We start from the raw sequence: 20273 nt of genomic DNA, 5'->3' as shown, positions 1-20273 counted from the left end.
AAAAAATAAATGTTTGACACTGAATAATGTACATGACAAATTAGAGTCTCTTAGAAGTTGAAGTCAACCTAATGTCTTACTTTAGGGGCTAAGGAGTTAATGGCTTTACTAATCATTATGAGACCCTCTGCTTCTGTGCATTTGGCTAATAAAATATATTTATCCATATGAGTTGAGTGCACATTATTTCCTAGGTAAGAATAATAAAACATATAAAATATCTGACATATAAAATTATTTTATATGAATATATTTTCAATAACATTCTGTATTATACTATGTGATCTTATTTTTCAAGACTGAATTAGAAAAATCTTTTATCAAAGAGGATCTAAATTAGGGTAACAGAATTTAGCAGAAGTTTTTGAGAATAAGACTGGGGAGCTTTGAGATCCTTTAAATTAAAACTCTACTAATTTTGAAGATGGTGGCAGAGTAGGAGGACCCTAGGCTTGTCTAGTCCCATGAAAACTATTAATAATTATCAATCATCCTAAATACCCCAGAAATAAACCTAAAGACTGGAAGAACAAACTCCACAAAAAAGGTAGAGAAGAGGCCACAATGAAGAAGGTAGGAAGTGTGAAGACAAGACTTGGGAGAGGAACAGATCATGGTCACAGCTGTGGCGAGGGAGACCCAGTCACAGAAAAGGGCAAGAGACAGACTAACACACAGGGAGTACACAGGGAAAACGAATTCCCATAGCAATTGGCTTAGAAAGTGAGAGGGTTCAGAATTTTTGTGAGTTCTTTCAACCAGCAGGGCTTAAAGCCTGGAGTTCATTCTATCTATCTATCTATCTATCTATCTATCTATCTATCTATCTATCTTTTTTTTATTAGAGAGAGAGCGAGAGAGAGAGAGAGAAAGTGTGCAAGAGGGGGAGAGACAGAGAGAGAGGGATAGAGAGAATCTTAAGCAGGCTCCACACTCACCATGGAGCTCAATGCAGGACTCAATCTCACAACTGTGAAATCACGGCCTGAGCTGAAATCAAGTTGGATTATTAATCGATTGAGTCATCCAGGTGCCCCAAAGCCTAGAGTTTTAAGGGTTAGTGTGCTTGGCTTGAGGAAAGCTCAGAGAACATTGGAGCTGCTCTCCTCTGCACATTCTTTTCAAGTACACATGAACATTCTACAAAATAGATTACATACTAGGCCACATAACAGGCCTCAACAAAGAATGAAGTCATACCATGAATCTTTTCTGACCACAACACTATGAAACTAGAAGTCAACCACAAGAAAAACTCTGGAAAGACCACATATACATGGAGGTTAAATAACATGCTACTAAACAATGAATGGGTCAACCAGGGAATAAAAGGTTACACTGAAACAAATGAAAATGAAAACAAAATGGTTCAAAACCTTTAGGACACAGCGCAAGTGGTTCTAAGAGGGAAGTTTATAGCAATACAGGTTTACATCAAGAAGCAAGAAAAATCTCAAATAACCAACCTAACCTTACACCTAAAGGAGCTTGAAAAAGAAAAACAAAACTAAAAGCCAGAGGAAGAAAGGAAATAATAAAGATTAGAACAGAAATAAATGATATAGAAACTAAAAACCAATAAAACAGAACAATGAAACCAGAAGTTGATTCTTTAAAAAAAATCAATAAAATTGATAAACAAGCCAGACTACCAAGGCTGGGGTGGGGGGGAGGGTGGGGGTGGGGTGAAAGAGAAAAAAACCTAAATAAATAAAATCATAAGTGAGAGGGGAGAAATAAGAGTAAACATCACATAAATATAAACAATTCTACCTACCAGAAAAAACAAGAAGAAATTAAAAAAAATTTTAATAGACCAATTACCAGCAAAGAAATTGAATCACTAATCAAAAAATTCCCAATGAACAGAAGTTCAGTACCAGATGATGTCACAGATGAATTCTACCAAACATTTAAAGAAGAATTAATACCAGGGCACCTGGGTGGCTCAGTCGGTTAAGCGTCCCACTTTGGCTCAGGTCATGATCTCCCAGTTTGTGAGTTCGAGCCCTGCGTCAGGCTCTGTGCTGATAGCTCCGAGCCTGGTGCCTGCTTTGTGTTCCATGCCTCTCTCTCTCTCTCTCTCTCTCTCTCTCTCTCTCTCTGCCCCATCCCCTGCTCACACTCTGCCTCTTTCTCTCTGTCAAAAATAAATAAGTATGAAAAAAATTTTTAAAGAGTTAATACCTATTCTTTTCAAACTATTCCAAAAAATAAAAAAGGAAGGAAAACTTCCAAATTCATTCTATGAAGCCAGGATTACCTTGATACCAAAACCAGATAAAGATACCACAAAAAAGGGAACTACAGGCCAATATCTCTGTTGAACATAAATGCAAAAATCTTCAACAAAATACTAGCAAACTGACTCCAACAATACATTAAAAAAACTCATTCACCGTAATCAAATGGGATTTACTCCTGGGCTGCAAATCTGGTTCAATATTCGCAAAATAATCAATATGATATATCACATCAATAAGAGAAAGGATAAGACCCATATAATTATGGGACACCCAGATGACTCAGTCGGTTAAGTGTCTGAGTCTTGATTTTGGTTCAGGTCATAATCTCACAGTTTGTAAGTTTGAGCCCTGCATCGGGTTCCACCCTGACATCGCAGAACCTAGATTCTCTCTCTCTCCCTCTCTCTCTGCACCTCCCTCTCTCATACTCTCTCTCTTGCTCTCTCTCTCTCTCTCAAAATAAATAAACTTTTTTTTTAAGAACCATATGATCCTGTCAATAGACACAGAAAAAGCATTTGAGAAAGTACAACATCGATTCATGATTAAAAACCCTCAAGAAAGTAGGTTTAGAGGGAATATACCTCAACATAATAAAGGCCATGTAACACAGCTAACATCATCCTCAATGGGGAAATTTGAGAGGCTTTCTCCTAAGGTTAGAAACAAGACAAGGATGTCCACTCTTACCACTTTTATTCAACACAGAACTGGAAGTCCTAGCCATGGAAATCATACAACAAAAGAAATAAAAGGCATCCAAATCAGTAAGGAAGAACTAAAACAAAATCTGTTGCATTTCTATATACCAATAATGAAGCAGCAGAAAGAGAAATAAGAAAACAATCCTACTTATAATTGTACCAAAATAATAAGATACCTATGAATAAACCTAACCAAAGAGGTGAAAGACCTCTGAAAACTGTATTCTGAAAACTGTAAAACACTGATGAAAGAAATTGAAGACAAGACAAAGAAATGGAAAGACATCTTATGCTCATGGATTGGAAGAACAAATATTGTTAAAATATCTATACTACCAAAAGTAATCTACACATTTAATGCAATTCCTATCAAAAGACCAACAGCATTTTTCACAGAACTAGAATAAACAATCCTAAAATTTGTATGGAACTACAAAAGACCCCAAAGCCAAAGCAATCTTGAAAAAGAAAACAAAGTGGGAGGCATCACAATTCCAGATTTCAAGTTATATTGCAAAAGTGTAGTAATTAAAACATTATGGTACTGGCACAAAAATAGACATATACATCAATGGAACAGAATAGAAAACTCAGAAATGAATCCACAACTATATGATCAATTAATTTTTGACAAAGCAGGAAGGAATATCCATCCAATGGGAAAAAGACAATCTCTTTAACAAATGGTGTTGGGAAAACTGAACAGGAACATACCAAAAAGGAAACTGGACTACGTTATTACACCATACACAAAAATAAATTCAGAATGGATGAAAGACCTAACTGTGAGACCTGAAACCATTAAAATCCTAGAAGAGTGCACAGGCAGTAATTTCTCTGACATTGGTCGTAGCAACTTCTTTCTAGATAGGTCCCATGAGTCAAGATAGACAAAAGCAAAAATAAACTACTGGAGCTACATAAAAATAAAAATCTCTGCACAGTGAAGGAAACAATCAACAAAACTGAAAGGCAACCTACTGAATGGGAGGAGACATTTGCAAATGACATATCTGATAAAAGGTTAGTATCCAAAATATATAAAGAACTTATAAAATTCAACACCCCTCCCCAAAATAATCCAGTTAAAAAATGGGCAGGAGACATGAACAGACATTTCTCCAAAGTAGACATCCAGATGGCCAACTGACAAGAAGTGCAAATCAAAACTACAATGAGGTAACACTTCATGCCTGTTAGAATGGCTAAATCAAAAACATAAGAAACAAAAGGTGTTAGTGAGGATGTGGAGAAAGGGATGGGTTGGTGGGAATGCAAACTGGTGCAGCCACTCTGGAAAACAATACAGAAGTTCCTCAAAAAGTTAAAAATAGTACTACCCTATGAAAAGCAATCACACTACTGGGGATTTACAAAATAGTACCAAAACACTAATCCAAAGGATACATGCACCCCTATGTTTATCGCAGCATTATTTAAAATAGCCAAGATATGGAAGCAGCTCAAATGTCCACTGATGAATAAAGATGTATCGTATGTGTGTGTGTATGTGTGTGTGTAATTTGGATACTATTCAGCCATAAGAAAGAATGAAATCTTACCATTTGCAAAGACATGGATGGAGCTAGAGAGTATATATAATGTTAAGTGAAATAAGTCAGGCAGAAACACAAATACCATACGATTTCACTCATATAAATAGGTAATGGGGATTAAGGAGTGCACTTGTTGTGATGAGCACTGGGTGATTAAATAAAAACTTTCAAAAAATCTACCAATTTTTCTGTTGCTTTCATTATTGTACTCATTTCTTCAATAATGACACATACCATTATATTAAAATTGTAAATGATAGCATGAGTATACCTGTTATTCACAGTTTTCAACCTAATGGTCTCATAGCTTATGACCAAAAGTTTAGTTATTGTAAGCCACATTATTCTTTATATCCTAAAGGCATCAGACTATAAATTCATTTACTTTATTTTTTTTTAATTTTTTAATGTTCATTTATTTTTGAGAGAGAGACAGAGTATGAGCAGGGGAGGGGCATAGAGAAAGGGAGACGGAATCCAGGAGCAGGCTCCAGGCTCTGAGCAAGCTGTCAGCACAGAGCCCGATGCAGGGCTCAAACTCACAAACCACGAGATCATGACCTGAGCCGAAGTAGGATGCTTAACCAACTGAGCCACCCAGGTGCCCTAAATTTCATTTACTTTAATGAAAAGCCACTTTGAACTATAAAAGTACAAAAGTTAAATGCATACACATATGTGCACACACATACCCACACACATGCAAACAAATATTTATTAAATACATAAAGTCAAATCCAATATATAAGCTATCACAGAACAAGAAGAGGGATCAATCCTAAAATATAAAAATCTTGATAATTGGTAAAGAAGGGTCAAATTACTATGGCAGAAATTTTTAAATTTGTTCTAGAATGACCTCTAGGAGGCTGCTGGGCCTAGCTGTCTTTGTGAAAGTTTCTTCAAACCTTCTAGGTATGAATAATTGCCAAGGTATCTGAATTATTACAGAGCACCACAAAGAAAAGAAATTTTTCTAAGTAATTTTAAGAGGTTAGCGTATTCTTGATCTGAAAACCTAATAAATGAAGGATAAAAAATAGAAATCTATAAGCCAATTTTACTATTAATAAAGTTGCTAAAATTATAAATAAATCTTAGAAAAATGAATGTAGTAGCATAGCAAAAGAATACCACACCCTGATTAAGTAATTGCCAACAATTACTCTTGCCCCCAGACCATTCATCAGCTAAACATAATCCCATCATTAATGCCTCTCATTGCAGTAGTGGTTCTTAAAGAAGCAGAGTAAATAGGGGGAAGACAAGGGTAATTTGGAAAAAGAAATGTGCTCACTGTGTCAGTGCCCAAGAGGAGCCACTGTCCTATGGGCACTAGGAACTGAAATGTTTAAATGATCCTACTTTCCCCTCTTCTTTTCTAAATTTCCTAGATGCTTTGAAATACATATATTTCATTTATAATCCTAAAAAATCAATCAGAAATACTCAGAAGGAAAGCAAAAAGCAAACAAAAACAACATCGTAAATTTACCCAAATGAGGATGAGACTGGTAGTCTTTAAAATGTGAAACGAACCAAGTTGGGACTGAAGCCTTCTCATATTCCCATCAGTATTCCTATTCAGACATGGGTGTTCTTCATCACTCCAAGAACCTTCAAACGGCATTCAAATTAGGACCATCTGTCCCCCAAAATTTAAACTGCTGAACAGTGTTCTCTGAAATTTTTGGAAAGGTAAAATCTGATATCTTATTCTGAGACCAGCTCAGACTTAGTTAATTAAGTTACCATCAACTTCAGCCCTCTTATCAGAGCTCCCGCTGGGTTACAGCAGTGTTGGCCAAGGTTAAGGTCATCACAATTACAGATTCTGGTTATTATTCTAAGGGTCTTCTTTATTATGAAAAGACATTAACATATGAGCAAGGGGTTCACAGTTCAAGCCAATGAAAAGTGGAAACTGTTTAAAACTGTGAGAGTACCTGTTAAGTAAAATTGCCATTAAGTTAAGGTTTATATTAAACCTCAAATTTATGGAGTATAGAGATACAATTTTACTGAGTATAGAGATGTATAATTTATGTAATTATAATGTACACATATATACACAAGTATTAATATGTATGTGTGTGTTAGGACCTCATTTGTATCTCCCCCCAAATCATACGTTAAAATCTTAACATCTAGTACCTCAGAGTATGAGTGTATTTGGGGATAGGGCCTTTAAAGAGGTAACTGAGTTAAAATGAGGTCATTATGGCAGGCCCTAATCTGCTATGACTTGTGTTCTTATCAGGAGGAAAAATTTGGACACAAACATACACAGTGAAGACCATGTGAAGACACAGGGAGAAGATGACCATGGATAAGCTAAGGAGAGAGGCTTCAGGAAAAACCAACCCTGTTGACACCCTAATCTCAGACTTCCATCTCAAGAACTGTGAGAAAATTAATTTTTGTTATTTAAACCACTCAGTCTATGATACTTTGCTATGGTAGTCCTAGCAAACTAATACTGTGCGTATACGTGTGTAATCTGAAACATAATTGTGCCTCATGTTAACTAGAGTCCCCTTTACCACATAATATCTCATTTCAGAGATTGTGTAAAGTCTAAGATCCTCCCCAAGATTCTTACAAGCTCTTAGGGGCTAGTATCCTTTTAGCTTCAACCTCTTGCCTCTCCTCCATTACTTCAATTCAGACATCATTTCACAATATCCAACTTCTGTGGCCCTTATTCTGTGCTAACCTAGGGTGGGCCTCAGGTCTCTCCATCAATTTCCATCAAGCAAAATAAAATAAAGTAAAATGCTAACAACAACCAAAAACAAAACAAAAATAAAAATCCACCTACATACAAAGTAATCATGAACATGGCTTACTTTATTATCCCAGAAATGCAAAGAACTTAAAATTGAACTTTAGCTATCTCTGCTCTAACATAGTCCCTTAGCCATTTGCGCAAGTGGGAAATCCGGATTCTTGCCATATTCTAACGTTATAAGTCTTATTTCTCCCTCCTCCTCTTTCTCTTCTCTTCCTCCCTCACTACCTCCTCCTTCTTTCCCCTTCTATGCCTCTCTCTCCCTCCTTCCGTCCATTCTTGATATACCCTGATCTCTACTCTTTTTGACTCTTCCCCCATTGCCAGCAGTTTGCTATTACTTTTTGTGAGTCTGACTTATGTTAACAGGATCCCTTTTTTTACCTCAAGTAGCTAAATTGAACTATTTTCTCAAAGACAATTCCCTTCCTCAGAAAAATTCTGGACTCAACCATTAAAGTAATACAGTTTTACCCTTGCTACATTGTATTTAGCCAAGTTTTTATAAAGAGTGAAGGTAATTCATCAAGTTGTTTTTTCACCTTGATACAAAAGAATACAATTAGATACATCATCTAATATCAATGCATTACCCTTCTATATAATCTTTAAATTGACTTAACTCTAAAACCACTATTAAACCTGTTGGAAATTATTTTTAAATTTTGCAGTCTCATAGGAATTTTTAACCACACATATGAACTCTGAACCTTATTTATTAAGCTGTCAACTGTTGCATTCAGCAAACGATTTAAACTATCATTTCAAAGAGGAGAGTTTGAAAACCAAGAACCTTTACACTTGTCACATTTTATAAGGAACACAGGAAAGAGGGCTTAATTGTACCTTTGTTCAAAAGATCTTCCACACAATGAATATGTAGTTTGCCTTTTTGAAGAATGTCAGTTTACAGTTTGAGGAAGAAAATGAAAATAAACTCTGGTTCAAATCACTTCTTAGGAAACAGGCTACTACTGCCACCTGGGGGAGGTTCTTTCTACTTCATTCAAGAAGGCCAAATGTGCTTGTCAGATGAATGAAAACAGTTCATGTTTTCCTTGTTATATCCACACAGGAAGACTTTTTAACTTTCTGCCCATGAAGTCATAAGGCATTCCAGATGTCTCCAAGATTCCTTCACACAGAAATACATACTTCACAGACTTTTTGAGAGGTACAGAAGATGAACCAGAATATAACCATACTAAGGTTTCTACATATTACATACTAAGAAGGTATTTGGAAAAGTATAGGTTATATACTAAAAAGAGAAAAAAAATAAAGTTTCAATAACAAAATGAAACCCAAATTTTAAGCATAATGTATCTGGCCTCAACTTACAGTCAGTTGTACTCCTTTTCTGAAATATGCTATCATTAATTGATATGGAAACTACACGTGCACATATAATCACACTAGTGATTGCATCAGTTAGGATGAGATAATAAATTTCAATTCCATGGAAATAGCCAAGGGTTTTCTTAAAGAATTTTTGAATTTATGAACTAAATACTATTATAAACTCAGTATCTATTTATTGCATGAATATTACATATCTACCTGTTGAAAGTTTTGACCAAGTAGTGATATGGTACTCATCATTTACAATGGAAATAATTGCGACCACTGCTTTTGAATGTCTAGCTTGGGCTTAATAGTTGTCAGTCTTGCTTTCTTTATACTATGGATAAGTGGTTACCTATCAGCAATGCCCTAAAACAAAGACTTTAATCTTGGAAATAAAGTTTCAGGAAGTATCTGTTGAAATGACTAGTCTGTCAGATGAAAAAAAAAAAAAGTCAGTGCTGATTAGAAGAAGATAACTAACCATTTATAGAGAGGATTCTGGTAATAGATTAACGAAATAAAATACATACAGTATCAGTCCCAGAGTGGTACAGTAACACCGTCAGAAGGTTAAAGTTCAACCTGAGAACAACTATACCAGCTCCAGGGAAGTTTATGGAAAAAGTATTTTTAAGATTGGAAAAGGTACGTGACATACAGAAAACGTATTGGGATTCTATAATCATTATTACTTTTTAAATCATGCATTTGATTAAGGAGTAAAAAGAAATCTGAGTGACTACGGTTTAGCTGATAGGGCTGAATGAGCTGGGTGAGCTGGAATCACCTTGAGGGACTCCAAAAATGAGTATATTTTGTGTGGGGGTGTGAGGTTCCTTCAAAATGTTCATATTAGAGTCTAGGGAGGGTGGGGTGAGGGGCATTAGAGGACAAGAAAGGCCAGAAGGACATAAAACTGAATATTAGAAATACAAGTTATAAGCAAAAGTAATAAATATGCAATATTAAGTGTCCTTATTTCTGAATCAGCAATTGAGTATACTTGGCAATCGGCCTGTAGCTCTGCTTTACTGATCTAATGAAAATTATCAGTGACCTTAAAATGCTTATTTCTGCACAGAAGATTACCTCCATGTTAGGGGTGTTTAAATGGAATAGATTCTCTCAAGATTCTCCCTCCTAACTGAGCTACACAATGTGTTGGGCTTTACTTCCTTTATTCAAAAGCCAGTAAGTTACTATGGTGGACCATGGAAATGATTTACTAATTATTTCATAACAGAAACTACAAGCAGTTCTCATTTTCATCAGAGTGCTGCCTGGTTGTAAAAAAATAGTAAACAAAAACAGAAATCTTTAACATTATTCATGTTTCATAGGGGACAAACACTCAGGAAGTCAGGAAAGATAATTTTTTGCAGATGCCACTTGTGTATTCATGGGGTGGGGAGGTGGAGAAGTATGGGATGTTAGTTAAAAGGCAGGAAGGATCTGTTTCTTCCACTCTTCTGTTCCTACTTCTCCTCCAACAGTGATTAATTTTTCAATACTGCTGCTAGCCTTGTTAATGAAGTCAGAAACATCAGCACCCATTGCTAAATGGACTCACCTACCACACTGATGAGTTAACATATTCCTCCTAAACAGGTTTACATTATCTTCATGCATTTTGTTTCTCCCCCCTCATTTTCCTACAATTATTGCTTCCTCCTCTCTTCTTTATCTATATTAAACTTCTCTCTCCTCTCCTGTTGCAAACTACCAATATTCTTTCAATCTTCCTCTATCACTGTGTTGTCTCCACTAAAGTGGAGAACTCCTCCGTGTTTTAGCCACTATGAATGAGGGCTAAGTAAACCAAAGGTAATACCTGCAATGCCCCTGGCCAAGTAAGATGCCTTACACTGGGTGAGTATAGAAGTCTAACTGCTTATGCTGACCCTTTGTTTACCCACAGACATGACAGACTCTAACAAGATGATCATCAACTTGGCCCTCTTTGGCATGACTCAGAGTGGAAAAAGTTCTGCTGGGAACATTCTTTTGGGAAGCACTGACTTCCACAGCAGCTTTTCTCCATGTTCTGTGACCAAAGATTGCTGTCTGGGCCGCAGTTGTCACCTCTGTGGCTTCATGCGTCGAGGGGGGCAAGAGATAACCCTGCAGATCCAGGTGTTGGACACTCCAGGTTATCCACACAGCAGACTGACCAAGAAGCATGTGAAACAGGAGGTCAAGGAGGCCCTGGCACATCACTTTGGGCAAGAGGGTCTCCATCTTGCACTGCTGGTCCAAAGAGCAGACATGCCTCTTTGTGGACAGGAAGTATCTGACTTAGTCCAGATGATTCAGGTAATACAAAATAGGCAATTACACTAATGCCATTATTCCTATTTGAAGGTCAATTATCCTAACAGGAAAGAACTATGACAATTTGATTAAAAGAGTAGTTTAAAGCAAGTTTAAAACAAGTGCTAGTCACATAGAAATTGTAAAAATTACTTGATCTTTCCCACCAAGAACCATTTTTACAATTTCCTTTAGAGGAATTCGGTTGGTAATTTTGCAGCTGGGCCATAGGACTCTACCCACCCCCCTAAAAAATAAGATGCTAACTTCAGAGGTTAACTAACCTCTGAATAAGTTTGTAAATGTGGTCTCCACTCGATCTGCATCAGAATCAACTGGGCTGTCATTAAAAATGCATATTCATCCAAGCCCCACTGAAAGAGAATCACAAGAGTAGAGCCTGGGTATATGCATTTGCATAAATTTTCCATATATTTCTTAAAAACAGCCAAGCTTAAGAACTACTAAACTAAAACTAAAATACTGACTTGCATCCATTTAATATCAAGGGGACAATCTCTTTTTTTTTTTTTTTTTCTTTTTTTGAGAGAGAGAGAGAGAGGGAGCGGGGAGGGGCAGAGTGAGAGAGGGAGAGAGAATCTTAAGCAGGTTGGGGAGGGGAGCGGTCTGGTGCAGGGCTGGATCTCATGACCATAGGATCGTGACCTGAGTCAAAACCAAGAGTTGGACACTTAACCAACTGAGGTACACCCCTCCTTTTTAAGGGGACAGTATCTTACAGTTCACAAACAAATGGGTGTTCATTCACTGATTCAATCATTGCAAACTGTATTAGGTACCTGCACAGAGCTTAATGATTAGTGAACAGTACATGAGCCCTGCCCTCAAAAAACTTACAGTCTAGAAGAGATGAATAAACAAATATAAGACAGCGCCAAAGTAGTGTAATGTATGGACAGGGGGAAAGGAGGTTTCACTCTGACTTATATCATGGCAAACATGCACAGAAGATCTATGCTTTATTTTTTAGGAAAGAAATAAAGAATTTCAGATGCTTTGTGTGCCTCATCATCTGTAGGGCCACTAACTGATCCATGATAGCCAAGAGAAGACCACAGGGACCTCAGTGTGAACATAAATAACATATGCCACCTTTGCCTAGTGGTCCATTCACGTTTGTTTGTTTATTACAAGTCACTATCTTGGAAGCTTGTTCAGCTAGTCTAGGAGAGGAGCTGAAGATAGGGAGAGGTTCTGGGTATGGCTATAACCAGGAGATGGAGGGAGTAATACTTGCATACAGTATAGACATATATGAACCAGGCCCATGTAAAACCAACAATTCCTGGAAACTGCTCATTGAGCTGCTCCATTCCATTCAGTGTCTTGATTCTCTAGTCTGGGGCCAACCAAATTTAACTGCTGGACTTGACTAGCATTACTCAGTAGCCTTGCTTAGTCATTGAGATAAGAGAACTCATCATTACTAGAAGCTCTACAGGTAAATTACATGGTGAATAGAGAGCAGACATTTCTCTGATCATGATGTAGGGTTTGTTACACTTAAAAAGACAGTATACTTAGCTTCAAAGGAATATTTTCTTCCCTTTAACTACTAAAAGCATAAGATTGTTCTAAATGACACATTTTTTTTTTTAGTAACTGCATGGTTCTAAAAATGAAAAAAAAAACATATCACAAAAAACTAGCGGAAAAAAATAGGGTGACAAGAGCATAAAAAAATAATCCTCATCATCCAACTCCTGAAAAATCAAGGACATGCTGTACAAAAGTAGAGAAGATGATTGCAATTAAGAAACAATGTGTAATCTAAGAAAACCCACAAACCTCCCCTAAACTATGAAAGCCTGCATGTCAAACAATATTTCTGGTAGAAACCAGATGGGGGAGAAACCTGTTGCTATTCCATCAGTGTAATTTTTTTAAGTGTATTTATTTATTTTGAGAGAGAGAGAGAGAGAGAGAGAGAGAGAGCGAGCAGGGGAGGGGCAAAGGGAGAGTGAGAGCAAGAGAATATCAAGCAGACTCCATACTATCAGCACAGAGTTCGATGTGGGGCTCAAACCCACCAACCACGAGATCATCACCTGAACCAAAATCGAAAGTCAGACGCTCAATTGATTGGGCCACCTAGGCACCCCACCATCAGTGTAATTTTTAAACAAGTTTTAAAATTCATTTAAAGCTGCCATTAAATAAATATTTGGCTTAAAGTATAGGTGGATGTAACTCAGTAAATTCAGTAAGTGCACGAATATTTCTCAAAAACTAACCTCTCTCCTTATGCCTCCAAATTTTTCTCTATGCTGGTACTATGCTTGGCCAAAAGGGGCATTTTAAAAGGCATATGTTTTAAAAACAGATTTTGTTTTCCAGTTTTAGGATATAGAACACTACTGTAATCCCCTATTTTTTTATACAAGAGAAGTTGATTCATACATGTCTCTCTCATCTTTGAAAAGGTATCTGGCATACAGCCACCTTCTCCTACCACTGCCTTCCTTAAGCCAGTCTCCAGGTCATGACTTAAAGGCAGGGAGGAGATAGGCTAGAGTAAAACTCAGATCCAGAATTTTTTTTTTTTTCTAAAATAAATATCTTTTCCCTCCCAGAAAAACTCAGCAGCCAAGATTTTAGTAATCTTCAGAGGGGCCCATGACCCCTGGGAGGCACTGCAGTCCTATTCTGGGCTTCCATAATAATTTTTGGTTGAAGATCGCCTATGCACAAGCTGGCTGTTTATGACCTTCTTCCTGAAGGTGCTTAAGTAACTGGTGGCAGCCATCTGGATGTGCTCACAGATTGGGAGCAGCTGCAGAATGTCTGAGTATTCAACAGGACCAACAGCTGTTAGGAAGGAGCAAGGAGTTGTTAAGGTCCTCTGGTTCCAGACACACCCTGGACTGCTTTTTCTTCCTGGTTTATGCAAAATGGGGAATGGAATATCTGCCTTCTCCCCTTTCCTCTCCTCCTTTCTGGGGGTGCTGCTCCCTGTCATGGAAGGAGTCAACAACGCCAATGCCAGAAAAGTAACCTCTTCTTTCCTGTACCTCCCTATTCCCTCTTTAAATGTCTCTTTTAATTTGTGCTCTTAATATTTTTTAGAGGGCTTATAGGCTGCCAGCTATGACAAATGAAACATTTCCCCAAATGATCCCTTTTTCTTTATTTATGTTAGGTCTTCGTAATTTATAGCAAAATGGTGGAGATGTCAGTGAGTCATCTCTCCGAAACTGGGAAATAAAGGGAATGATTCATCTAAATATTATCTGACTATCACTTGAATGTTATTTAAAAATCCACAAGTAATGAATCAGAGAATACAGAATAAAGTTACCTTAAGAAAAGTTCTAGCAAGCAGCCAAACTGCACAAGGAATTGAATCCAGGAATTGACTAAAATCCAAATTCTTTCCACCATCAGGGCATCATGTGTTATTACTATATACAATCAGGTTTCAAGCATGTATTTTTGATTTAGACTGAACAACTCAAATGTTGATGTTATAGGTGTGGAAGGCCAGTGCAAGGCCTGAAAATACTTAACAAACATAATGGGCTTAGTTGTTTAATACCATTTAGTTGAAAAATAAGCCTTGTTACAATTGTAGATATATGACTAAAAATGTTACTAAGAGTTTCTTGGCTTCATTTCCTCACTTATAAAATGGGGATAATTTTACCTATGTTAAAATTTTTTGGGTTATATTTAATGAATATAATGTGCTTGGCATTGTGCCTTACAGTAGGTTTGCAGAAAATTACTACCATTGTTATCACTTTTTATTACTGTCACTACACAAATTATAATGAGTCCTTATTCAAATGAATTACTAGATATGAGCAACCTATTATAGAGGTTAAGAGAACAGGTTCTATAGTAAGATATACTTGTGTTCAAGTTTCGGCTTACTTTTTTTGTGACCTTGGGCAAGTAATTTCTCTAGATTTCAATCTCTTAATTGGTAAAGTGGGAAAACAGCAGTGTCTCCTTTACTGGGTTATTTTCAGGACTAATTTCATATTATAACAGTAAATTAACTCAGACACTAGCACAAGGCAAGTGCACACCAAATGTCAGCTATGGTCATAATTTTGTTAGTATCTGTCTTATGCTAAAATTAGGACATGTTATTTGTAGCCTTCTTTGGGATTTTCTTGATAGATTTCAGAAGAAAATCAGAGTGAAATCAAGCATACACAGCCCTGATGTATAAGAATTTCCTTATTAATTTAGAAAAAAAATCTGGGAAGAAAATTCACTGGCTTACTAAGGTTAAAGTGAGAAGCTCTAATTTAGTGGAAAAGACATGGGCCTGGCAGTGAGGGGACCTCTGTCACAGGCCCAGGCCTGCCAACAATCAGCTGTGCGGCTTTGGCAAAGTCATTTAACATCAAAAGTCCACAATATCCTCATCTGTAAAATAAGGCAATTTGGACACATGATCTCTAAGGCTGAATATTCTCTGCATCTAACAACGTCTTATCATTCAGTTCTCTGAGAAGGTAATGTGGTGCTTTAAGTGGGATGAGAGTAAGGGAATAGTATGAAATATAAAGAATGGTCCTTATTGTCCTCCTGTTCCATGATAATTTTTCTCTCAGTTGATGTAATAGTTGGCTTTTTAAAATTTCCCCCCGAAAAAGTCCAGATGCTATGATTTCATCAACCACAAACAAATGGGGCAGGGCTGGTGAGGTCCTGGGAAAATGAACATAATTCCTGGAAAACAAAGTTTATATCCTAACTAGTTGTCCCAAAAGGACTAGATGGACTCATACCCATTAGCACTCTGAAACCAAACAATTCATGATTGATTGTAACATTTCCATCTAGCTTAGTACTATATTTAAATTATTAACACCAGATAACTTACATTAACTTATCTTGCTCTTGGATTTTTATGTGAGGTATCAATCAACTGTGATTATTCTTTCTCTGGGTCCACAGAGAACACGTTTGGCCACTAACACGATGACTATACACCAAGCGACACTACTTTCAAATAGTCAACTATTTTGCAGCCAAAAATCAATCTAAAGATTATAAGCTAAATCAACCATTCCCTTCTATTTTTGGCAGTAACTCAAAAGTGCAATTTCTCTCACAGTTTAGGACATGAGCATCCTTTCATAAATAATTATCAACATGTAAAAACTTCTGAGTGGTTGAACACATGGACTTTTAAGTGGTGTCGCACTTATAGATCCATTTTCCTTAGGTGGTTTAACTCATTTTTCCTGAATGTTATTATAGTTTAAAGTATAGGAAATGTCTGGTGGAGACAAAAACAGAATGTGTTAACGTTACAACCCAGAAAATCAGGAACTAAAGACATACCGTGAAAGTTATACCATTTAATGTAGTAAGTACTAACCAGCAAGAGAAGAATTCCATATTATATAACTCAGGAAGGGATCACTTGAGCCAAACAGTTTATTTAGCATGAATTTTTATTATAGTGATGTTTTAAAAATATTTAATGATAAATGTGGTTCATGCATCAACCAACACCCAGAGGGTAGGCCTGGGGGTAGCACTCAAGAGGTTAAGGTGTCTATTTATTAACTTGAATTAAACATTTCAATATCATAACAATCAATATAAACACATCAATCATGTACTTGGTGAATATCAGAACTGGCTCTAAATTTGAGAAACTTTCAGAGATAAGAACATTCAAGGATTAATAATTACACTTTATAGAAATAAAGGCCCAATACTATACAATTCCCAATAATGCTCAATCAGTCTCTTTACTTGGTGTGTCTTCACAGTCTGATAACTCTCTTCTTGATGCCTACACTCAAGGCATCATCACATGCTAGAAACTCATGCTGATCCCTTCCTCTAACGCTCACTTTCCACCTCCACCCCAAATTGGGCTAAATGTCTGCCTCTAAAGCACCAATATATTTTCTATCACAATACCTGCAATTAAACCAAATTGAAAGTATTTTCTTTCCTGCCTGCCCCTCTTCCTCAGTTTTAAGTTTAGGTAGTACAAACAATTCTCCACTAGACATAAGCAGAAAGTTTATCTGTCATGGTCCACTCTTTGTCCCTGGAACAAAGCAAACCCCCAATAACTATTTGCAGAAGGAATAAATCACCTAGAATTCTTTTTAAAGTTCAAATTCCCAGGATCCATCCCTAAAGATTCTGATGCATTTTTAGCAAGCATCCCAAGCAGTTCTGATGTAAATAACCCAAGAATCTTTTTATTCCCAGAATCTAAATCTATTTAGCACTTCATTAATTTTTCAGCCATTTGTATTAATTTGCTAGGGCTGTTGTAACAAGGCTGCACTACCTGGGTGGCTTTTAAGTAACAGAAATTTATTGTCTTTCAATAAATTTGGAGGCTAGAAGTCTGAAATGAATGTTAGCAGGGTTAGTTCCTTCTGAAGGCTATAAGTAAAGAATCTATCCAAGAGTTCTGTCCTTGGCTTATGGATGACTGTCTTTATGTTTACATGGCATTTTCCCTTTATTCTTATCTTTGTCCAAATTGCTGTTTTATAAGGACACCAATCACATTGGATTAGAGGCCCACTCACAATGACCCTATTGTCAAATAAAGTCACATTCTGAGGTTTAGGATTTCAACATATGAATTTGGAGGGGGGTGGGTACACAATTCAACTCACAACACTAGTTTATTTTGCAATGCTTTGATCTTCTCTCACAAGGAACATGTTACAACATACTGAATATGACAAATTTTGCTATGTCACTTTTAGGTAAAATGTGATCTTGAAATTACACATATATTAGATTTACACAAGAATTATCCTTTTTACAAGTTAGGTTAGTTAAGATTTTGCTAATTTGTGTTCTGAAGGCACATAAGAATATGCCAACTAAAGTACTTTTTTAAAAATCCTTTTGTAAAGTTTAGAATCTGTTAAAAGTAATTATTCATTGAATGTACTGATCTTAAAATTTCAATTCAGATTTTCTTCAAGCAGGGCATTTTTAGAACTAGATATATATAATTATTCTATGGTATAGACAAATTTTAAACAGATATGAGGAAAATTTTGGACTTACTCACTGAGAAAAGTGTTTCTGAATTTAAAACACAAAATGCAGACTACATGCAAACCCACGAGAACTACAGAAGAGAAATTTTATAGGAAAGTACCATTTTATGTCCCAAAGATTAAACTTCAAAACTAAAGACTCAAAACAAATAAATAAAACCCTAAACCTTCTATTTGAGATGACAGTGAGGTCTACATTCCAAATTAATCCAACCAATATCTAGTGAGAGTTTACAATGTGCCAAAGCTTTGACTTACATAGTAAGGCATAGACTCTGCCTTCCAAAAGCTACTGGTCAAGTTAGAGAGATAAATGTGTAAACAAATAGTCTGATAAATGCCAGACTGTACCAGGAATTTAGTTGGTAACCGTGGTCTCAAGATGTTTAAATATATTGTCCCACAGTTGCCATATTTTCTATTATTTACATGTCTTGACTCCTTATTCCCTTCCTCCTCCCTTCCTTCCTTTCCTTCTCCCCTTTTCTCTCTTCCTTTCATTTGCAGTTTTTCAGTCTTATAAATACCAATCCAGTATTTGTTACATACATTGAAAATAGTTTCCCAAACCATCTTTCAATTTTCTCAAGAATTTTTAAACCAGTTTGTCCTGATATCCCTCTATGGATTTGTATTCAACCTCTCTATACATCAGTTTCTCCATATTTAATGGAAATAATACTAGTATCTTCCACAAAGCATTATGTTGAATTTCAAAATAAATAAAGCATGTAAAGTACCTAGCATAATATCTAGCACTAAATAGTAGTTGTTCTTCCTTCCTTCTTCTGATTACTAGAGGTCCTGGATATTTCTTGTTATGTTCATTCCTAAGTATTTTATATCTTTCCAAAAACTCAAAAATAAATAAAACCCTAATAAACTTTCTATTTGAGATGATGGTGAGGATCTAAATTCCAAACTGCTATTATAAACTGGTAGCAGATTTGAAAATATTTTGATAATGAGAATATTTGGAATGAATGGAATGTCATTTTACTTTCACAATGCCATGATTTCATATAACTTTGTAAATATTTTAAAAAGTTAAATGGTTATTCCTAGACACCTTCCATATTGTATGAACAATTTGCCACATGCTGGCATTTCTGCTTTACATCAGCTTATTTTCACCAAACAAGAATTTATTATATAACCAACTTCCATATATCACTAAACAAAGGAACACCAGTCTTCAATGTTTTTCAACCACAGTAGAGGAAGTCATTTGATAAACTGGACTTGATTCTAAGCATGTGAAGTGAAGAGGATGCGAGTGAATCACAATATTTTGTAGCTGTTTCAAATCACTAAATGTAATTTGATCTTAACTTTTCCATTGTATGACATCTGACTAATCAATAGATTGTAACCAGATTATATAATTACAAATCCTTAGAAGACACTTTTGGTTATCATGGTAACACAACATTTCTACAAAAAGAATACGACAATTCCCTTGGCCCAAGTCCTCTGACTTAAAGGAATTCAGTGGTTCTAACAGCTCTAGGTTGGCAGGCAAGTAGAAATTATTGCTGAATGTTATAAATGTAATTGTATCATATGCAGCATTAATAACATGCAGTTCTGAAATTGTGTATACATAAATTGTAAGAGCAAAATGAAATGGAGAATTAAAGCCTTTTTTTTTAACAAAATCCACCCATCTCTATCCATTTACTTACATTATTTGACCCCATCTTCACTTTCCATTGCATATATCAATTTTTAGTAACATAATGACATCCAGATCTGTTGCCTATGTTGGACCGTAACTCCTTTGCTTGTGTTTGAGGAATATAGGCCAAGACAAATAGCCATTTAACTTTCTCTCTCTTTCAGGAACTTCTAGGACATGCTTGGAAGAATTACACTGCCATTCTTTTCACCCATGCAGAAAAAATAGAAGAGGCTGGGTTCAGTGAAGATAAATACTTGCATGAGGCCTCCGATACACTGCTAACACTGCTAAATTCTGTACAGCACAGATATATTTTCCAGTATAAAAAAGGAAACTCACTTAATGAACAAAGAATAAAAATCTTAGAAAGAATCATGGAATTTATAAAAGAAAATTGTTACCAAGTTCTTACCTTTAAATAAAATTTAGATAAAGGGAAAAGAGCTTTGGGCTTTAGAGTCAGAAACCTTGTTTCAAAAGTGCCTTTGTCAGAATGGTTGAGGACTGTCAGAATTCTCATAGCCTGCTACTGACAGTGTACATTGGTATAACCACTTTGGACAACTGTTTGGCTGTTAAAAAGAAATTAAAGGAAACAAGACTTCTAATG

At 36.1% G+C, this 20273-nt stretch overlaps 1 protein-coding gene across 1 annotated transcript; it reads left to right on the top strand.

Annotated features, from left to right (window-relative positions):
• The first annotated feature begins 9158 nt into the window (after window positions 1-9158).
• Window positions 9159-20222, top strand: GIMD1 (GIMAP family P-loop NTPase domain containing 1). The gene is made up of 3 exons (XM_060654489.3): window positions 9159-9289; window positions 10563-10957; window positions 19825-20222. Exons 2-3 carry the CDS (start codon window positions 10565-10567, stop codon window positions 20083-20085), a joined length of 654 nt encoding a protein of 217 aa, XP_060510472.1. The 5' UTR covers window positions 9159-9289; window positions 10563-10564; the 3' UTR covers window positions 20086-20222.
• Window positions 20223-20273: the final 51 nt, after the last annotated feature.

This window comes from Panthera onca, chromosome B1 (genome assembly GCF_046562875.1).
Source record: "Panthera onca isolate mPanOnc1 chromosome B1, mPanOnc1 haplotype 2, whole genome shotgun sequence".
In the NCBI taxonomy this organism is placed as follows: domain Eukaryota; kingdom Metazoa; phylum Chordata; class Mammalia; order Carnivora; family Felidae; genus Panthera; species Panthera onca.
This window is presented reverse-complemented; position numbering and strand designations above follow the sequence as displayed.

Bases quoted from the DNA above. Each gene is read 5' to 3' on its own strand.
- GIMD1 (XM_060654489.3), top strand. From the start codon at position 10,565: ATGACAGACTCTAACAAGATGATCATCAACTTGGCCCTCTTTGGCATG. The intron at 10,958-19,824 runs GTAATACAAAAT...TCTCTCTTTCAG, and splicing joins ACTTAGTCCAGATGATTCAG to GAACTTCTAGGACATGCTTG.